General features: G+C 36.7%; 1 protein-coding gene across 9 annotated transcripts in view; it reads left to right on the top strand.

Annotated features, from left to right (window-relative positions):
- Positions 1–22,940, top strand: part of CADPS2 (calcium dependent secretion activator 2) — a 614,124-nt gene that overhangs the window by 494,618 nt on the left and 96,566 nt on the right. For 5 of the 9 annotated variants that reach the window (XM_060196500.1, XM_060196498.1, XM_060196499.1 and 2 more), the window contains one exon: positions 17,441–17,551. In XM_060196500.1, coding sequence (XP_060052483.1) covers positions 17,441–17,551 — 111 coding nt within the window. The remainder of the gene's footprint in view (positions 1–17,440; positions 17,552–22,940) is intronic. The other 4 variants (XM_060196497.1, XM_060196496.1, XM_060196491.1 and 1 more) reach the window with 1 other exon arrangement.

Genomic DNA, 22,940 nt, shown 5'->3' with positions numbered 1-22,940 from the left:
GGATTGTCTTGTTAATTTTTTCTTTAGAATATTTAGGAAAAGCATATATCTGTAAAGATTCAGTTTATAAAGCAATGCACATATTCATACTAAAGAAGTGTATCACTTGAGCTTTGCTGACTCAGTATCTGGAGTCATCTGCATAGAAACCAAGTCATATTTTACTGCTGGCACTATATATGAAGAAAAGCAATAAATGTTTTTTCAGATGGTCTATAAACAACTTAAATTTTCTAATATTTTTCAGATAGCATGAATTATTTCTGATCGATCATCTATGATGATTTATTTTATCAGTATATGAGATTTGATCTCTTTAACCTCTCGCTTGCCGCACCATTGCTTTACTTGATAAAATCCTTCAGAAAGTGACTGTATTTCTTCTTATATATTATACAAGTAACATAAATTCACGTTGCTTTTTCCATTATCTCATCTGGAATTACTGAGAACTTTTGGCATATAACTGTGCCTTAACTTTTCCAGTCACCACATGAAATGATATCCCTACAGTATACAATTTGTGTTCACATCAGTTTGCTCATGGCAATGTCGAGAGATTAATTCCTGTATATACACAGATATTGAGGGAGAGTCTTAATTATCAGACATTGCAGGAATTGTTGACTAAGAGAGGCAATTGAAGACACTATATACTAATGTCTGACAGCACTTTAAATCTGTGTCCCTTTGGTTAGCTTAGTAGAGAAGGGAAGCGTGCTGTTCATTGCACACTCTTTGCACACTCTACTGATTCACCAAAAGTCAAATGAGGACATGAGGAGCAAGCACCAATGACAACATGATGACAGTGCTTGCTACACTCCAAGGATGTGTATTTTCTCTTAACTGACAGTTTTAGTGACTAAAGGACAGGGTTCTGTCCACTCCTGAGAAATCATGGAGACTTGTAAGCACATTTAGAGCTCTCTGCTAGAATTGGTTGTGTCTGTATTCCTTTAGTTCTTCCTAACTTGCCTGAGTGCAATTCTGAGAAACTATTAGTATGTGTCCTTTCCTTTAAAACAGCTGCTGACTGTCCTCTCAGACTGTTTCTCTGCTTTAGACTTTCTGTCCCTTATTTGGAATTAATTTTGCCAACAAAATTAATTTTGTCATGCCTCTGCTGAGGTGTTCAGTGACCTTAAATAAGAGGCAACTCGCCTTAATTTACATAGTCTTTTTCATCTCAGTTGATTCCTGCTTTAGAATATCTGAGGACACTTCCTTCAACTTTCTAGTTCTGTCTTTACACACTTATTCTGTACCCACACTTTCGAATGTCTCCTCTTCCCTTACACCAATGGCAAGAAGGACTTGTTTCTTTGAGGCTGACTCATCTACCTGTTATAGAATCTCAATTTTGCCCAATTAGCTCTGGTAAATTTTACCAGCATATATTTTCTCCTTTTCCTATAATTTGTCACTCTTATTTTCTCTCTACTACCATTTCTCTCCTTAGATATGTAAGCATGCTCTCTCCCTAACATATGCTTTACCATGAGCTGTCTACATCCTTCAGCTGCCATTCAAAGAACAGTTTGTACATACATCTTAATTTCTCTGCCCAAAGAAGTCTGACTTCACTCTCACTATTATCCAGTGAAGAGTATGCTAGCCTGGAGCATTGCTTGGAAAGAGGGAGCATGTGAGGGAAGTATCTTTTGAATTCTGCTATTGCCTGTCTCTTACATTGTCTTGAAATGGTCAATTCTCTTACCTTTTAGATTGGAATTGGTAATAGGTGGTCATGATATATTATCTGCAGGATTATCCAGACAAGTCCTAGTTGTACAGCCCTGAAATGCTGGTGAAAACAGGTCTAGGTGAAAACACGTTTAGGCAGTGAACCCTTTATTTCTCTGCATTCAGACCCCCCTCTTCTAGTGAATTACAGCCCAGGTGATTGTTGATCCTGTGCTTTTGCTTTGGTTCTAACAGCATAATAGTGAATCCCTGTTCATAGGAGTTGCCTTTTAACTAGTAGCAAAAGGAGCTTACTGAAATTGATTCTGTATTGCCTAGACTGTGCTAACAGTTGAGTTTTTCTCTCCTCAAACTTCCTGCAAAGAAGGAGGGCGAGAGCCTATCTGTCATCCTGTTCTCAGGACCTCTCAAGTCTAAATAAGTTCACCAGTTATCTTTACAACTAAAAATCATACTCTATGAAAGAAAAAAAAAGCAGTTCAGCCTTCGACTCAATCACTTAAAACACTTTTCCTTGAGACATTGTATCTCAATATGCAAAAGTGCTTTATGCAAACTTCTCGTTTTGTCACAGATGATATTTTATAAATGTATACTCAAGGGCAGAGATACAATAAAATGAATAATTTTACTGTTCCATCAAGGACATTCTTATGTTAAACTGGCTGTTATAAATATTTTTTTCTTGAATGCATGGTTGTGAAGAGTACAATGAGGAGCATAATTTAGCATGACAGCCTTGATTCATGCTGAGGTAATATCACTTTTGCCTTTCGTTGCATTTGTGCTGTCAGTGTAAATGTCAACAGAATTTAAAAGGCAAAGCATCCAAATATTATTATGAAAATATATTCTAAAAATAAGGAAGATTTCATTGAAACAGTTAAACATAATGTATCTATGAGTTAACTTTGACAAAGGCATGCAAATTTTCCTAGACCTCTATACAGAAAAAATTTGAAATTCAAATAAAGATAAAGAGTAAAGAAAGTAATATAGCTACAGGCACAGTCCATGACTTGAAGGATTGCTTGATAGTTTAGTATATACTCCCCTAATTAATATAAAAATCTGCTGCACTGTCCAGCAGAATTCCAGGGTTTTATTATGAATTCAGTAAATTTACTTTAAATTTAAACAGAAGACTAAAGGGTATTTACTAAAGGGTAAAGATAAAGGGTATCAAATAACTAAATCAACTTTAAAATGGATAGAGCATGGAGTCTTGCCATGTCCATACTCGGATAAAGTATAATATAATCATCGAAGTCCACTATCAAATACATAGTCAGAATGTAAACAAATAGACAGAGCCCTGAATATATGGGAGCCTGATATAATGCATCCAGAACAGAGTGAGAACACAAATCATTGAAGACGGACTACTTCAGAGATGATATTAAAAAGATGCACTTACAGTTAGCATAATGGTTATGCAAACAGATTCTCATGCCTGAGGCTCCAAAGTCCCAGGCTCAGTCCCCCACACCACCAGAAGCCAGAGCTGAGCAGTGCTCTGGTGTTTCTCTCTCTCTCTCTCTCTCCCTCTGCATTTCTCTCAAAAATAAAATAAATAAAATATTTTTTAAAAGATACACTTACTAAATGGATAAAAATGAAATGAACCCTTCTGACAGAAATATAATCTCCAGAAGAATTAGATACCTCAATGTAATGAAAGGATTATCTATCATAGATTTAGTATTTCTTGACCTAAAAGATAGCACAGTATTGGATTCTCAATCATGAGTTCCTGAGTTTGATCCCTGGTATTACATATACCACAGTGGTACTCTGGTTCACACACTCTCTCTCTCCATATATATATATATATATTTTTTTTTAATTTCTCTTTGTTGGGTTCTTTAGTCTACTTTTTATTGATTACAATATTGAAGGTCTTCAGGATTATATTGAATACCAGTGATGATAGTGGGAATCCTTGTCTAGTTTCAGATTTTAGGGGGATATTTTTCAGTTCTTCCCCTTTAAGAATGATGTTATCTGTGTGTTTGTCATAAATGGCCTTTATTATGTTAAGAAATTGTTCTTCTATTCCCAATTTCTGAAGAGTCTTTATCTTAAATGAGTGCTGCATCTTGCTTAACTTACTTGCCTTTTACTTCCTGATTGTCTTTTCAAGTTATTATATATTTGAATTGAAGTAAATTTATTGCAAATTTATATTTTTTAAATTTTTTATTATTTATTTATTTTCCATTTTGTTACTTTTGTTGTTTTTTATTATTGTTGTAGTTAATATTGTTGTTGTTATTGATGTCGTCCTTGTTAGGACAGAGAGAAATGGAGAGAGGAGGGGAAGACGGGGAGAGAAAGACACCTACAGACCTGTTTCACCGCTTGTAAAGCGATTCCCCTGCAGGTGGGGAGCCAGGGGCTCAAACCGGGATCCTTACTCCAGTCCTTGCACTTCGCACCTCCTGCGCTTAACCCACTGTGTTACCGCCCAACTCCCTGAAGCAAATTTATTTTCACTTCTTATTTAGTTGAAGCAACATCGTTTTAAAATACACAGTTTCTGGATATAGCAATATCATTAGACATCTGTATGTACTGTATGTTATGATCTTCATTAAATGCCTACTTTCCAAGGCCAGAAAGATCACTTGCCAGCTAGGGTCCACTTTTCTATCCATGTAACCAATGTGGCACCATGTGGGAGTAGCTTAGTATTTGGAGAAGCTCTGGTACAGTGGTGCCTATCCTCTTCTCTGTCTAAATGAAACAGCCCATGATTATTGAGATCCTGCATGTACAGGGTCTCAGATTCAGAAAAAAAAAAAATGGGAGAAGCAGAGGGAGAAAGGGCAGGAGCAATAGAGGAAGGGAGAGTGAGAGAAAGTCTAGATGCCATTCACCAACTTACAGGAACCCCATCATTGTCCTTAACCACTCTCTTTCCTTTCCTGTCTAGTAGCACTATTTTGTTATTCTGAGACTCTTGTTCATTCGTTTATTTTCTTTATCTTCTACATAAAAGTGAAATCACTCTCTTTCACTATAGGTTCATCCATATTGTTACAAATCACAAAATTTCATAATTTTTTTTTGCCTCCAGGTTTTTTTTTGTTGTTGTTGTTGGGGCATGGTGCCTGCACTATACTACAAATCCACTGCTCCTGGAGGTCATTTTTCCCATTTTGTTGCCCTTGTTGTTGTTGTTGTCATTGCATAAGACAGAGAAATTGAGAAAGGTGGGGATACAGAGAGGGGAGAGAGAAAGGTAGACAGACACCTGCAGACCTGCTTCACCACCCATGAAGCGATCCCTCTGCAGGTGGGGAGCCGGGGGCTCGAATCGGGATCCTTACACTGTTCCTTGCACTTTGCACCATGTGCACTTAACCCACTGCACTACATGCTGTCCACAATTTCATAATTTTTATACTATATTTTTAAGAGGAGAGAAACTAAGCCTAAAGAAGATAAACTATTTTTCTAGCTGAGGAGTACTCCACAGTGTATGTATTGGATTGTTGGAAAAGTCATGATGCATGTTTGCATCAAAGAAATCGAGAAAAATATGTCATGACTATTCAGAAAACCCAATATATGACATCTTTATCGACTTATCTGTTATTGGGCACTTGGGTTATTTTGATAACTTAGCTATTGGAAATGATACTATAATGCACATAGAAGTACTTAACATCTCTTTGAATTGGTGTTTCCAAATTGTTGGAATAAAACCCAGTAAGTGGAATAACTAGAGTATGTAGAGTCTTTTTGTAGTTTGTTTGCTTGCTTGCTTGCATGTTTGCTTATTGTGCTTGCTTGGTGTGTGTGTGTGTGTGTGTGTGTGTGTGTGTGTGTGTGTGTGTGTGTGTGTGTGTGTGTATGTGTCCAAATCCTAATATATGTGTGATTCCATGACGCCTGGGTCACTTTAATTCAGATTGAGTTCCATAGAGGGGGAGAGACACTGTAGGACCAGAGCTTCTTTTTTTTTTTTTTTTAATTTTTTATTTAAGAAAGGATTAGTGAACAAAACCATAAGGTAGGAGGGGTACAACTCCACACAATTCCCAACACCCAATCCCCATAACCCACCCCCTCCCATGGTAGCTTTCCCATTCTCTATCCCTCTGGGAGCATGGACCCAGGGTCGTTGAGGGTTGCAGAAGGTAGAAGGTCTGGCTTCTGTAATTGCTTCCCCGCTGAACATGGGCGTTGACTGGTCGGTCCATACCCCCAGTCTGCCTCTCTCTTTCCCTAGTAGGGTGTGACTCTGGGGAAGCTGAGCTCCAGGACACATTGGTGGGGTCTTCGATCCAGGGAAGCCTAGTCCTTCTATATGATGCCTTGGTCTCAAGCTTTTGTCATATATGTGGCAGTGCACACACACTACCTGGTGAACTATCTCTATAGTTCCTGTTATTTTTATTCTTAATATTTTTAGAATTCTACAGTTTTTCCATAGTGGCCCTAGTGATTTGCATCACTACCAGTAGTGTATAAGTGCTCCATTTTCACCACAACTTTAAAAACAGTTGTTAGTTCTTGTCTTTTATAGTAAGTGTTCTTCAAAGGTATGCTAGTCTATCTCACTGTGACTTTGATTTGCTTTTCCCTAATGATAGATGAAGATAGATATTTTTCATACCCCCATTGGCCATCTGTATTTCTTCCATAAAAGAATGTTTATTCAGATCCTCTGTCCATTTTTTTTTACTGGGTTGCTTGACTTTATTGTTGGGTTGTGTGAATTATTTGTGTATTCAGGGTATTAATCTCTTGTTGAATATGAAAATTGCGATTGCCTTTTCTCATTCAGTAGGTTACACTTTTGTGGGCTATTTATTTATTTATTTTTATTTTCGTTACTTATTTATTGGACAGAAACAGCCAGAAATTGAGAGGAAGGGGGAGATAGGGAGAGAGACTCCTGCAGCACTGCTTCACCAGTCGCAAAGTTTTCTCCCAGCAGGTGGGGACCAGAGGCTTGAACCTGAGTCTGTGCATTATAACATTTGCGCTCAACCAGGTGCACCACCACTTGGCCCCTACACTTTTGTTTTTATGATAGTTTCTGAAAACTGAAATTGTAGCAAGCAATTTTTATTTTTTCCTCCAGGGTTATGGCTGGGTGGCTCAGTGCCTGCACTACAAATCCACTGCTTCTGGCGGCCTTGTTTTTTTTTTTTTTTTTAAATACATTGTTGTTATTGTTGTTGCTGCTGTTGTTGTTAGATAGAACTGAGAGAAATTGAGAGAGGAAGGGAAGACAGAGCGGGGAGAAAGATAGACAGCTGCAGACCTGCTTCACCACTTGTGAAGTGAACCCTCCCCCAAGTGGGGAACAGGAATTTGAGCCCAGATCTGTGAGCCTGTCCCTGTGCTTTGCACTATGCGTGATTAACCTGGTGCATTACCGCAGGGTCCCCCAATAGCAAGCATTTTATCTGACCTCAGTTTAACTTAAAAAACACAGTGTGTTCTATGTTCTATTTATGTTACTTCATTTTCTACTTAGAATTGTCAGTCATTTTTTGCTTGGAAAAAAATCGGGCTCACATTCCTAAGTGATGCCATGAAAGTTTCATTAATCATACTATTTCATAATTCATAATAGAAGATTAATAAATTAATAACTGCATGATTGTGTGCATCAAGATTGCTTGATTGGATTGATTCCAGGATCTAGGAAATTTATCTTGGATCCAGGCAGTGGCACACCTGATTAAACGCACATATTACAGTGTACAAGGACCAGGGTTCAAAATCTAGGTCCCGACCTTCTGGGGGAAAGCCTCACAAGTGGTGAAGCAGGGCTGAAGGATTCTCTCTATCTCTCTCCCTTCTTACCTCTTCCTACCCTCTCAATTGCTCTCTGTCTATATCTAATTAACTAATTAAAAAGAAACCTAATAAAAAATAAAATTTATCTTGATGCCTGAGACTCAGAAATTCCAGGTTCAATCCCCCATACCACAAGCCAGAACTGATCAGTGTTCTGTAAAAAAAAAAAAAGAAAAAAAAAGAAAAGGAAAGAAAAGAAAAAGAAATTTTATCTTGTGTTCTTCTAAGACCTTCTCTTTAGTATTTGCGCTCAAAAATTCTTAGTGAAATTGTAAGCACTTCCTGAGAAAACAAAACATTTATGTATTATCTCTTTTGCTATGCTCCTTACTGAGAATTACTCCCTTGGCCATGATCCATAACATTCTGAACAGCTCTTACTAGAATTGTACCTCCTTCCTCTGAAGATGCATGGAAATCTCATTATACGTGTTCAACACCTGTTCCCTAAAAGGTCTCAAAAAGGATGCCAGTTTACTCAGCTCACTTGACACCATGTCATGTATTTCTTCTTAGCTTTTATATGAAATAAGATTCACAGATAAATGTGGGCTTGAAATAGCAAGGTTTCTTCCTTTCACCAGCAGTTTTACAGAACATATCAGTTTCTAAGTGGGGGATTTGAAACCAACTGATTGATGACCCTCTTGTTTACTTACTAACGTGTCAATAGTAAACCAAGAGACATATAGCACCATTATACCTGTAGCACTTTATTGATCTCAGTAGTCTAAATGTATTTAAAAAAATTATTTTCCACATTGAGTAAAACCAACCTAGTACAAACTGACAAGATTTTCAGTTCTTTTCTCAACAAAGTTTATGAATACTCTGGACTGATGTATAGATTTGGAAATCTGGAAGAATTTACTACTCATAGGCCTTATAACCAAGTAGCCCGATAGCTTTAAACACTAAGTGAAAAAGTTTAATTGATGTGTTTGTAATTTTAATATTTTAATATGTGTTTATTATAGATACTTTTTTTTCCAAGAAGGATTCTCCAAAATATCCATGTGCATGTATTGACATGCACACATATAGTGACCAGTGCATCCAGGAAATTAAAACTAGAAATACTTAAGATGATACTAAATCCAGTCCTATTTTTTTTTTAATTTCACTTTTTTTTTTTTTTGTAATTTTATTTACTTATCTTCCCTTTTGTTGCCCTTGTTGTCTTTTTTATTGTTGTTGTAGTTGATGTCGTCGTTGTTGGATAGGACAGAGAGAAATGGAGAGAGGAGGGGAAGACAGAGAGGAGGAGAGAAAGACAGACACCTGCAGACCTGCTTCACCGCCTGTGAAGCGACTCCCCTGCAGGTGGGGAGTCCTCATGCCGGTCCTTGCGCTTAGCGCCACCTGCGCTTAACCCGCTGCGCTACCGCCCGGCTCCCCCAGTCCTATTTTTTACAACTGACTTTTATATTCAACAGTTTTCCAACTAGGGCACTTTCTCTAAATCTTGATGTGAAATAATACTGCCACTATTAGTGTATGACTTGCCCTAACAGATCTTGATTACATTCATATCAAAGGAAATAATGATACAAATAGGCATCAATACCTCCTAGCTAATATCTTAGCATCCAAGACTGTTAACTTTGTCAAATTCTTTCCTACAGTGGTTCTTCTTTCCTTCTTTTCTTGTCTCCCAACTGGTGAGCCCTAGAGACCCTTTCACTTTGCACACTGCCCTCTCCTGAATGAACTGTCTTCACACCACTGTCACTTAGCTTTGTCTTGCATAGCTCCTATTATTCATAGAGGAGCTTTCTCCTTGAATGTGAAAAACAAAGACAGGGCACGGGTGGATAGCATACTGGTTATGCAAAGAGACTTTCATGCCTGACGTTTCACTTAGCTATTTAATTTATTGTTTATATCACAGTTACAATATCGAGATCATTCTGAAAGTTTGTTAGTTTCTGAATCTAAACTACATTGAAGGGAAATGGATGTGAGATTATATATATATATATTATATATATTCATATGTAATTATGTATGAGAAGAGGACCATTTATCAGTTAAAACTGCTGAATTGCTGAATGTACATCCATATGCATGTTCATTTATATATACATACACATATATATATGTATATTGTAGATACATATATATGTATGCATATTTGTCATGTGCATACGTACTACATACTCGTCCCCTCTCAATTTCTCTCTTCCCTACTAAATGAATACATTTTTAAAAATAATAAAATATTCTTCTTTCTCAATACTTTATTAGTCGGGAACATTATAAAAACTTCAAGGAGAGCTTACATCTTCCTGCTTTACTAGTTAGAGACTTCAATAGAGTTTCAATACCAAAAAGAACTTAAATAAATTTCAGTCTAAGGTGTGTTTGATTCTCTACTTTCAGATGTCACATAATTCTGTGACAAATATAAAAGTTTTTGTCTATATCCTAGGAATCTTTTTTTTCTCTAAGTCTTCTACCTTTTAAAGCCTTAAGAGAAGACTGTGCCTCCATATTTCTCTTAGAGATAGTCTACTTGTTATAGACATTCTGTTTACATATGTAACTGCCATTTTATAGCTTATCGCTTGTGGGTCATCACATGACTTGGCTTATGGAGATTGCTCAGTTTAAACTTAATGGGACTCTCCTTGGCCTATACTCAGCTGCTAGTTCTACTTTGTTCAACATTTGACATTTGACCATTTACTTAAAAATGAATTCTTGAGATGAAAAATAATCCAGGTAAAGTGATGTGACTGTGGCCACAGGACAATTATTTCACAGCGCTGTATCATTAGCTTGGTTAATTCCATGATGTATTAACTGGAATTGTTGATTTAAATTGCAGGGTCATTAAAGGAGATGGCCCTAAAGGGAGTTTGAAATTAGGCGGTCACATATCTATTGTTTTCAAACATCAGTGGTATTAGTAGAGTTAAGGTTGTTTAATAGCTGTAAGGAGGTCATTATATCCTAGATTATTTTCACTCATATAAGGATTGTCCATATGTGTACACCATTCTGTCTAGAATGGCATTACAGGAAGGTAAATTGTGTTCAGATTCTACAGAATAAAGGTCATACATACTCTTTTTCTAAAGTAAAGTTTAGGTAAAGGTATAACTTGACTTCAGTTGAAGGAGAAAAAAATCTAAAGTTCAGATAGGTCACACTTTATATATTTTTTAAAGATTTTATTTATTTTATTAATGAGAAAGATATGAGGAGAGAGAGAAAGAGCCAGACATCACTCTGGTATGTGTGCTGTCAGGAATTGAACTCAGGACCTCATGCTTGAGAGTCTAGTTCCTTAGCCACTGCACCACCTCCCAGACCACACAGCACACTTTATATTTCATATACTAGGAATTCTCAAAGTGCATTTCCCAAGCCAGCCAGCATCTCCTGGGAATTTGTTAGAAAAGTAAGTTCTTGAGGACTACATGAAACCAATTGCATCTAAAACTCAGGAAGTGATACCAAGCATTCTTTGTTTTATCGAGCCCTTCAGGTGATTTGGGTGCATACTCGGTTGAGAATCACCCATCTACAATTATTCAATCATTGATGAGGGCAATGCATATTCTAGCATTCATAGAACTAAAATATTGTTTCAACTTCAATCAGACACACCAGAAAGGGGGGGGGGTGTTTGGTTGGTGTTGTGTGTGTGTGTGTGTGTGTGTGTGTGTGTTTGGTTATTTGTTTGTTTTTGGATTAACTGATAATTTATAAGGAATGAGTCAAGTATAGATTAGTTTAACACTAAAGAGGGGAGGGAGGGACTTTACTTTTAGAAATCATCGCTTTCCTAGATTTTGACATCCTTTGCCAACACATATTTTTATATTTATATTTTATATTTATATTTTTTATATTTGGCCATATTTCCAGAGCCTACACATTTAATAGTATTCCATCTAGAGACTAAGTTAGGATTGATTCCTAGAATCATCTCATCCACTCAAAAGCCTTAAAGTAACAGGTCTGGAGAGGAGTTGTTTTGTTTAATTGGAAAGGAGGCATTTTTCTTCTCTCTTCCTTTCCTCTTTTTTTTCTATATATTTTTAAAATATTTATTTATTATCCCCTTTTGTTACCATAGTTGTTTTATTGTTGTAGCTATTATTATTGTTGTCGTTGTTGGATAGGACAGAGAGAAATGGAGAGAGGAGAGGAAGACAGAGAGGGAGAGAGAAAGATAGACACCTGCAGACCTGCTTCACTACCTGTGAAGCGACTCCCCTGCAGGGGGGGAGCTGGGGGATCAAACCGGGATCCTTGTGCTTTGCACCATGTGCGCTTAACCCACTGCACTACAGCCCGACTCCCTCTTCCTTTCCTCTTAAGAAGAGAAGACCCATGAGAATTATGATCTGGCCAGGATTAAGATTTCTAGGAAGTTAATTGTATTAGATTCTGTATTTCTACATGTTGTTGTGTGGGTTAGGTGATGGGTCAAAAAAATCACAGTAAATTTCAATAAAGCTGTAGAATTTTCAGGTTGACCTGACGGCTCATAAGGAAGGCCCCTATCTGCCATGCACAAGACCCAGGTTTGACCTTGACCCCCACCACAATGAGAGAAGATTCAGTGCTGCTGCTTCTCTCCCACTCTCTGTCTCTATCTTCAGAAGTTTACCCAAGGAATCCCCAGTGATGACAAAAATAAAATGTAGACTTTCCAACTGAGCATTAATTGGTGTATTAAGATGTGTCATGCAAAGATTTAAAACTGTAACACCAAACAAGAATTAAAACTCAAATTAGGAGAGGCTAGGAACCAATATAACTCCCTGAGCCCACTAGGCTGGTCTAAATAAATTTGGAGAAGCACTAAGGGGAATTTGAAAGGGTAGGAGACCTCAGTGTTAGCCTCCTGCTAATTTCTCTAAAGTTTCTAGACTCATACACACTTTCACTAAAAAACTAGCTTCACGGGGCCAGGGCAGTGGCACACCTGGTTGAGCACACTGTTAGGATGTGCAAGGACCCAGGTTCAAGCACCCAGTCCCCACCTGCAAAGGGAAAGCTTTGCAAGCGATGAAGCAGTGCTACAGGTGTCTCTTTGTTTCTCTCCCTCCTATCACCCCCTTCCCTCTTGATTTCTGGCTGACTCCATCCAATAAATAAAGGTAATAAAAAAAAATGTTAAAAAGAATAACTTCATTATGAAGAATGCCATATATTACACATAGGTAATTTTAAACCTTTCAATTGGTCTCTCTTTAATCTATTTTAAGCAAACTAATAATGCTGTATACCTGAAACTATGTAATACTATAAGCCAGTGTTACTTAAATAAAATTTCATTTTTATAAAAATATAAGATCAGGGCTAGAAACGACATGATGATTATGCAAGTGACTCTTGTTCCTGAAACTCTGAGTTTCCAGATTTAATTCTGAGCACTACCATTATCATAAGCCAGAGCTGAGCTCTGGTGTCTCTCTTCCCCTGTCTCCCTCCCTCCCTCCTTCCTTTCTCTCTGTCACTCATAAGTAATATCAATACAAGTTTCTCCATTTCCTATGTGGAAAAGAAAATGGAATGATCTTACTAGTCTTCTCCCTACATTACAACAAGTTTTACCATAAGCATCTTTGTGTAGGATATCAACTATGTACTTTGGCATGAGATGGCAGAAAGGGAGGAAGCCAAGATAACTGCTAGGAGTAGACAATCTCTCTAAAGCAAGGAACTGAAGGAAATCCTGCCAAATAAAATAGTCATTCTATCTTCTCACACCTTCCCACCTCTTCACTAGTGAGATGACATCCTCTTATGGAATTGTAAGTAAAAGGTATTGCTTTGAAGAGCCAAGGCATGTTTTCTTAGAAAAGTAAAAATATTACAAAATAAAGCTAAAGCATAGCCAAAAGGAGTGCACTAAAATTTATCAAGAAATCTTACTACTTTGGGCATGTTCTTAAATACCCACTTGAAGTGTATTGCAACAATCTACTTGGTGTGAAGCTTGAAGAACAGAGACATCTGTAATGTAGAAATGTTACAAAAAGGAAAAAAGAGTAAAAGTGAATATTCACAGTATTCAGAATTTTAATGGTGCTATTGATAAACTTGTTGTCTACTAGAGTTCTGACTATGCAATGCATTAAAGTTCTTGGCTGTAGGCAACTTGGTGACAGCCTGAGGTGGCATACATATTATATTTGATAAAAATGCTATTTATTTAAAGTATTAGAGTGGCAATTATGTTCAAGTAGAAATTTCAGTCCTCTCAAGTAAGTTTAATCTAGGAAGAATAAAGTGTTCAACAGTTTTTAAGTTTCAGAAGCACACAGGGTGCTCTCAGACTTATTATTTAAGATAGTGTCAAATGTAAAAGCTATGTAAACTAAGTCCTGGAGTTTCTGTGATTTTTTTTCCCATTATTGCACACTTGTGACTGAAGATAAAATGACTTTATAAACTACACAAACTTTCAGCTATTTCAGAAGTTTTTACTTACAACTTATCTTTGTTGTGTGTATTTGTTATTCCTACTCAAAGAGTTTCAATTGAAAGAGAATTCAAGTCATTGCCTTATTGCTATTTATGTGGACTTAGTTTTTACTACCATCACAACCAGCATCTGTAAGACTTTCAAATTTACCTTTGATCTTTATACCAGGAAATGGGGACCAGGATTTCCTAACTTTTAAATGACTGCAAACACTCAATACTGTTCTAAAATGTGTAGAAAATAAATCCCTCCACAGTGATAGAAACTGTTAGGTTTTGTTGCTTTTCATTTTGAAGAGATGACACATATATAAATATGTTAAGATTATATAGTCTAATATAAATCCAACAATATAAAGTTTTTAGTTGTAGAGCATACTTAAGTAGAAGTAGTATCAGTGATTTTATAGTTGAGTGAATCTTACCATTTGTTGGACTTATGGATCCATTTGAGAATTTCTCCCCATCACACTTCCACTCCAGGTAGTCAAGTTCAAGGCAGAAATAGTAAGAGCTCACACTAAGTTCAGACTTCACTACTTGCATTTCATCACTCCAAGCTAGTTTCCCTATTTGTAAGTTATAGTAAAATATAAAAAAAATAAACCTGTGACTTAAAGCTGTTAGAACGATTAGTGTGTGACAACATATGGAAAGTGCCTAGTGCTGTATTCATAATAGACTCTGATGAATGGTAACATAGCTATCATCATTTTCTGAAATGCAATACATTTTTATTATTTCTAGAAACTCCTCCACTTTTTTTCAAGACCTGGTTCCTCTCTCACCTACTCTCAGCAGTTTCTCTTCACATCTCCATCATCACTAGACTCACTTTATATTGTTTTCAAACTTTCCTTAAGGGTCTTGTCTTTTCTGAACCAGATTATAATAAGTAGAGTGGCCCCAACCCCCATGGAGTAGATTGTAGTACAGCCATGAATAAGCCTTTTTTTTTTTTCACCTCACCCTTATTTGAGGATGTTGAAGTGTTGATGAAGCAGGTAGGAGATGGGATAGTTGATGTCTAAGGATATTTTCACTAGTCATTTTTGGAGTCTTGAGTTTTTAGTATCAGGACATGTCTTATACTTCCTCCCACTTTGCACAACTAAGTACATTGTACATATATATATATATTCAGTTCTGTGGTATTTGGCAGACTGGTTTTCCTGAAGAATAATCAGACCTCTCTGTTCCCTGCCACAGATGAGACTGACTTAACATACTAGGTAGGGGGAGTTTATAATAGACTGTGAAGGAGGGTTGGGTGGTGGGGGCCCCTTCCCATACTACTCTGTGACCTATGCTAAGCTTATAATAAATGCCTAATGAACAGACACTAAGCTAAGCAACGTGTCTGTGCCTCATTGTATGTCCCTTAGGAGCAAATTAAGACCAAGTGGAAGGATCCTCTTATTTTAAGGGTAGAGTTTCAGAAAGAAACTGAGGGGGCAGAAGCTGTTTTTCAGTGAGGATAAAAGTGAATTATTGCTTTGCTGATATCTGCAGATCTAAGGTAACTAAAGGGGAAGGAGTTAAACAGGAGTTGGGCGTGGGGGTCCTGTGCCTGCTGAGGAGACAGTGATATAGCACAGTGGTGAGTGATGTGTGCTAACACATACTTGGAGGAGATAGGGAATTAGATCCCTGAGACAACAACTGTTAATGCAAAACACCATTTCCTCAGTATTTATTTATTTATTGCCACCAGGGTTATCTCTGGGGCTCAGTGCTAACACTATGAATCCATCACTTACAATGGCCATTTTTTCCTTTGATAGGGTAGAGAGAAATTGAGAGGGTGGTGATAGGGAAAGAGAAAGATAGAAAAAACACTTGCAGGAATCAGGTGGTTGCACAGTGGGTTAAGTGCAAGTGGCATGAAGCACAAGGACTGGCATAAGGATCCCGGTTCGAGCCCCCGGCTCCCCACCTACAGGGGAGTCACTTCACAGGCAGTGAAGCAGGTCTGCAGGTGTCTATCTTTCTCTCCCCCACTCTGTCTTCCCCTCCTCTCTCCATTTCTCTCTGTCCTATCCAACAGTGACGACAACAATAATAACTACAACAATAAAACAACTAGGACAACAAAAAGGAATAAATACATAAATATTTTTTTAAAAAAAGAGAAACACCTGCAGTACTGCTTCATCACTCATAAACCTTCCCCCCCTGCAGGTGAGGAACATAGTAAAGCATGGTAATTTACATGACAGCCACCCCTCTTTTCTTTGAAGCTCTTTTCCTGAGAAATATATTTTTCTTACTTACAATCACCAACTAGTGCAAAGAGGGTGTCCGTGATCTATGAGACTTTATCTTCAGTGTCCTTGTTTGAATCGTATTATTCACATTCAGTTTTGAAACAACTGCATTACAATTAAAATACCTCTAGCTTCTGTTGATTTAATTTACCTCTTCTAAAAAGCAACTTCTCTGCCTTTCTCTGTAGTTGAATTTCAGGTAGTTTTTCTGAATCTCATTATAGCATTGTCTTTTATACCAGTTTGTCTTCGTGTTTAAAGAGCCTTCAATTTTAAAAGACATGTCCCCAACCATCCTCTGTTAGAAAATGGGAATATCTTGCCATTAGTGCAGGTTGTTGATTAAATTACTGTTTACACAAAGGTTCTATTGTTTAGGGCATGTGTCAGGTACATGCATTAAAGCAAGTGCTGTATTTGCACCAAAGTAAAAGACTCGGGGGAGGGTGGGGAGAGAGTACAGGTCCAAAAAGGATAACAGAGGACCTAGTGGGGGTTGTATTGTTATGTGGAAAACTGAAAAATATTATGTGCAAACTATTGTATTTACTGTCGAATGTAAAACATTGATCCCCCAATAAAGATTTAAAAAGAAAGAAAGAAAGAAAGAAAATAGGAAGAGAAAGTATGAGAGAACAAGGTAGAGAACATCAGTTAATTCCATTCTACCAGAGTTGTTTTAGGTGACTTGGTACTTCTTGAATTTAAGATCAACATGGGCAATAAGCAATTCAAACTGTGATTTTAAATAGCAATCAAAAAAAAAAAAAAAAAAAACATGGCTTTTGCTAATGCCAGGAATGACTCATCTGGTAAAGATGGTATTGTATTGGCAATACAATAGAGAAGGAAACAACTGTGCTCTCTGCTCTCTTTGTGTTTCTGACCTTGAGGAGACTCATACCATGCTTTTTTGCAGAAGTTGAGCATCTAATGTGCAGATGCACCTGTTAGTTCTTCTGTATTAACTAGCAAGGCACTTGCAGTTTCCTGTGATTGCTTTGTGGGTGACATTCTCTGCAGTCTAGTGAACTGTTCTCATTTTTTTTTTGTATTCATTATTGTTCACATCCCTCATTTCTCAAAAACAAAAATGCTTTCTCATTATGTTTCAGCACCCTGCTTTCGTTATTACATCTTAAAATTTATTTGGCTTTCTCTTTTCAAGGTAACATTATTATGATTTCTTTTCAATATAGAGACCATGAACCAAGCAACACCTGCTAGAAAACTGGAAGAGGTTCTTCATCTAGCCGAGCTCTGCATAGAAGTCTTACAGCAGAATGAAGAACATCACGCAGAGGTGATGACTTGTTTAAACTGTCACGTAGAGCTCCATGCAATGCTTTGCCATAGTGAGAACAGCACTGAATAAGTGGTCATCCTTAGCCTTTTATACATACTCCCTTGTACCTGTGAAAAGAACACTGACAATATTTGAGTATTTCCTGAAAGATAACTTTTATCTGTTACAAAGGAATTCTCCATGTTTATAGTTGCCTTTTTTATTTTCCCCCAGATAGGGAAATCAATACAGAGAGATAGAAAACGTGAAAGAAGTCACAGTACTGAACCCTCCTTCAATGTGCTGGGGGCCACAGAGGAACCTGGATCTCACACATGGCAAAGCAGTACACTATTCAAGTGGACTACTTTGCTGACCCTACATGTATGAAATTTAAAATCCATTCCTGACTGCAGTGATGCAGTGAGGAACAAGAAAAAGCATATAGGATTTGAAAATGTTTAAAAAATTAATAGTACAACAGTATAGTGAGAAGTGATGTGGAATACCAGCTCATCTTATGATGGAAAATTGCATGCCTCTCATATGATTGCATTCATTTCAAAATGTCGGTGCATTCATTTATAAATGTGAAAGTACTGAAAAAAAATAAAATGAATAGAAGACATCCATAACTGTATAACTGATAATGCTAGTCTTTCACTCTGAGAAGTTTTCTTTAAAATTTCACTAAATCAGAACTTATTTCTATTTTATTACTTTTTTAAAGTTATAATTCTGTATTAGCCATTCACTAAAGATATAAAGTGATATTCTCCCAGGAGTACTGCTTATTCTGGAACTGAAAAGTGCCACCCTTTCTATTGGTTATGACTTTATTTTTAAAGACAAAAGCATTTATTTTCTGTTTTTTAATTTGGTGGAGATATCTATACAATTAAATAAATAGCATAAATGCCAGTATTGAAAAAGTGCTTTTATTCTTGAGAAAGAACATGAAAGAAGAATTAAAAAAAAAGACCAAATAAGTAAGGATTTATGAACTACTTATATTTCATTAAGCTTAGTTTGTAAAATATAAGAAACTACAAGAAGGACATTTTAAACAAATTCTTAGAAAAAGAATATTTATGAAGCCTTACTTTAGGTAACTAAGATTTATTGTATCAGGTTATAAATATGATCATTCAAAACATCTGCTTTTAGCTCACACTGTAGAATCTAGTTTGTACCTTGCATCTGTCATGTGTGAACTTGTTATGGATATTTTATTTTAAACTGAAGAAACAGCTGCTTCAATAATTTGAAATGAATTCCCGGGAGTATTTTTCCTAGGCTAGTACTACTGCTATGTTACACTGAAAATAATTATATGATAAAATGTACATATGTGTTGTCTTTGTCTTTTGTTAAAAGGCATTATCACTAAAGTATTAGACTTACTTAAATTAAAAATAATTTCTGATTGGTTATCCAAGTGCAGTATATTTCATGTAAGTATAGCTATTTTCCTCTTTCATTTCACAAAAATGATGTTTGGTTGTCTTATACTAATAGGGAAAATAATAACTGCCCTCTCTTTTAAATAGAGCTAAAGTCACATGCACAGTGTATTCACTAAGTGCTTGTTAAAGTATGAGTGTATACAAATACACTATTCATTTTATTAATCTACAAAATTATGACTGCTTTACTAAACAGATAACCAGAGTTAGATATCAATATAGTCTCTGCTGAGATAATACTGAAATAACTTTTTTTTAAAAAAATATGATTCACTTTATTGTGATACCTGCTTTTTTATTAATTGTTTTGGGAAGTTAGTGGTTTTGTAATGACTTTTTGAAATACTTTATAACACTGTGGCATTTTTCCATTCCACAATGCTTCCAAATTCTTGGAATCCTCAGGGAAGAGAGGTGAGTAAATTTTTCCCACTGTTTTTCCAGACTAGAACAACTCTTTTTTTTTTTTTTTGTGAACATAAGATATAATTCCCACTCTGATTATACTTTTGATGATTTATCTTTTTATTTTAATTAAAGAGGAGTGTCACTCCATTCCAGCACATGGATGCATGCCAGCAAGTAGTGTGCTCTACCTACTGAACCATGGCCCCAACTATGATTGCAACTAACTTTAAAGTCAACGTTGTTCCTTTCTTTGGGATTAAGCACTTTTCCTTAATGTGTTATTCTTTGTTGTAATGTTTCAGTGAATGTCCTATTAATAATTGCAGATTTATACTCCTGACCAACTAAGTAAAGTTTAACTGAGAGGATTTTGGTATTTTCCCCTTTGGTGTTAATCTTTTTTAAAAAAATGTTTCTCCGTTTACTTGAAGAATATCCCGGTTGTTTTTTTTTTTTTTTTTTCCCCCTCTGAACAATACTAGGGAGTGAATTGGTCTGATTCCAAAGTCATTTCCAGAGTGAATTGGAAGACTGCACTCTACATTGAACTTTATTTTGCTGAATGTTCAAACTAGAGTTTCTTTACTCCATGAAAGAGCACCTAGCCCAGCTCCCTTGGTGGAGGTTAATGGATCTGCCTCAAAGAGACCTTCAAGTGGCTCATGTGTCAGCTCCTTTTATTTTCATTCTACTTCTCTCCACAGTGGCAGCTTACTTTACAGGGCTAAGAGGTTGTTTCTATCCTTCAGCAATTTCTCAGTTAAGCAGGTTTCATGTCCTTCAGATCTTTGACAGTCACTTACTCCTAAGACTGTCCTCCCTTCCATCTGAAGACCTCTCAACCTCTCCTCTCAGACTTTGCTCCTGAAATTCTGTTTTCTTTTTAGAAAGCTAACTTCAACTGCTTGCCAGAAAATCTTTAAGACTATCTCCACATTTCAGAGCTGAAACAGTGTCTGGCCAGAAATTTCAGCAAACTGATCTGACAACTGTCCATCAGAAGACCCCTCTGCTTTGACACCCTTGGGAAATCCCAAATGCCAGTGGGAAGGCATAGATTAATACCAGCCCACCCCATTCTGCACACACCACTTTACTGATGAGAAAACCGGAGCCCAGAAAGACAGAAAAACTGGCACAGTTGGTTAGTGACAGGGTGGAAATTCTGGGCACACTGCAAATCCAATGAACCACACTGTTACTTGGATTGAAAAGGTTGAAATGGTTATCCTCTCTTAACTCTCTGTCAGGTCTTTACACTATGCATCAGAGCAGGGATAAAGAAGTGGTGATACAGGTGAAAGGTTATTTGTGGTCCTCTATTCTGGAATTCTCCAACTTTCTTTCCTTTGTGGCATATCCTGGTGCTATATTCCTATATTCCTATCAGTAAAAGTGCTAGAGAAGGAATCATAAATACAAAAGGAGACTCCATGTTATTTTTATGCCTATTATTATAGCAAGAATATGAGGTCAAGGGGCTTACATATTCTAAATAAAATATTTCCTACTACATCAGGAACACTGTAAACATGGAATTAGGTTAGCAGTAATTTGGAATTTTTAGTAGAGGAGCCAGGAGATGGTGCGCCTGGTTAAGCACACACATTACAGTGCACAAGGACCTGGGTTCAAGTCCCTGGTCCCCACCTGCAGGGGGAAAGCTTCACATGTGGTGAAGCAGGGCTGCAAATGTCTCTTTGTCTCTCTCCTTCTCTATCTTCCCCTCCCCTTCAATTTCTCTTCATCTCTATCCAATGATGCATAAGATTTAATAAAATAAAAAATATATATATATATAAAGAATGTGTAGTAGAGACAGTTCTCTACTCAATGTGAATGGATGAGCCAGGCCGCACTTCAGCTATTTGTGTCCTAATGGCTTCAGCCATTGTAGGGTAAGGAAAGGCGTTCATTGTGGGTATGGTCACTCATAGGTACGAGAGACTCTGAATATCTCTATTGTATTTCTGAAAGGAACCTAATTTAGAGTACAGCATTTAATTTTTTTTTCTTTTTGTTTGTTTGTGGCCTCATTCTTCTTCACTGCCGTGCACATCTAAGGTACATATGAATTTGTATTGACACAAAAACCGTTGTGTAGCAAGATATGTTTACCACCTACTTCTAGCTAAGTTATGATAATCTCAGTTGAGTTCATCTTTTTTTTTATGTATTTATTTATTTTCTCTTTGTTGCCCCCTTTTTTTTTTTTTTTTTTACTGTTGTTGTAGTTATTGATGTTGTCATTGTTGGATAGGACAGAGAGAAATGGAGAGAGGAGAGGAAGACAGAAAGGGGGAGAGAAAGATAGACACCTGCAGATCTGCTTCACTGCTTGTGAAGCGACTCCCCTGCAGTTGGGGAGCCAGGCAGGCTTGAACCGGGATCCTTATGCCAGTCCTTGCGCTTCATGCCATGTGCGCTTAATCCACTGCAGTACTCCCGAGTTCATCTTAAGTATACAATATTTGTAAATAATAATGTCTAATGTAAGTCATATATTTTCTACATGCAAAGTACTTTTCAAAGACTTCCATGCACACTTTTACACAATCCTCTCAGGTAGATGGTATGGTTATCTTTATTTTAATATGTCAGCTAAGTTGAGTGAATTAAGTAACTTACGTAAAAGCCATGTAATTAATAAGTAGAACAATAAGATGAGTCCAAGTCAACAGTAATGTAGTAACTATGCCATAAGACCTGTACAGTTTAATTTGTCTTCCTATCTCCTTACTTCACTATCTTTCCATCTATCCATATGTACTTGTTTTATAAATCTGACAACTGTCAATGTCCTCTGGTCTTTATTGCTGGACCTTGTATTATGTCTGATTTCTTTATATCTTTTCCAATTTCTTTAAGTCCTGAGGCTTTACTTTCACCATCAAAACATAAAACATACAGTAAAAGCAACAAAAAGGAGGATGAATGCATACTTGAACAAAAATAGGAAAGCTGAGTCTGGATGGTATTATTGCCTGTTTCCTTCAGAAGTACAATTTATGACAGAAATGTATAGTTCTACAAAATGTAATCAAAGTGTTGAGGTGATAGCAAAATATTGTCAACCACAAGCTACTTATTTTTGAAAGAACATTATATTCTGTTCTGCTTTGTTCTCCTCTGTAAATCTGCCATCCAAGTTAACTTTTAAGAAGTTTGGGAAGTTTTTTGAAAACTCTTGAGACAATCCTAACCTAATACAACTGTTATCTTCTTAATTTTAACCTTTTGCAAAGGTATTGGTTGTGAACTGGAAGTGAGATTTTTGAAAATGCCTCTCCTTACAGTATTGCATTTTTACTAGAGTTTCTATCCTGCTTTACTCAGAGAGGACTATCACATTATTCTTGTGTGTCACTTCTGCAATGTTTAAAGGATAGGAACAAGAAAAATAGATGCTATAACATCATACATGCAATTTTATTTTTATGTTTAAGTTGTTTGTCAAGGGCAGGGGTAAGTAACATAATGGTTATGCACAGAGACTTTCATGCCTGAGGCTCCAAAGTCCCAGGTGCTATCTCGTGTTGC

The sequence above is a fragment of the Erinaceus europaeus genome, chromosome 8 (genome assembly GCF_950295315.1).
Source record: "Erinaceus europaeus chromosome 8, mEriEur2.1, whole genome shotgun sequence".
Taxonomy (NCBI): Eukaryota; Metazoa; Chordata; class Mammalia; order Eulipotyphla; family Erinaceidae; genus Erinaceus; species Erinaceus europaeus.
The sequence above is the reverse complement of the archived record's forward strand: the minus strand, read 5'-3'. Positions and strand labels throughout refer to the sequence as shown.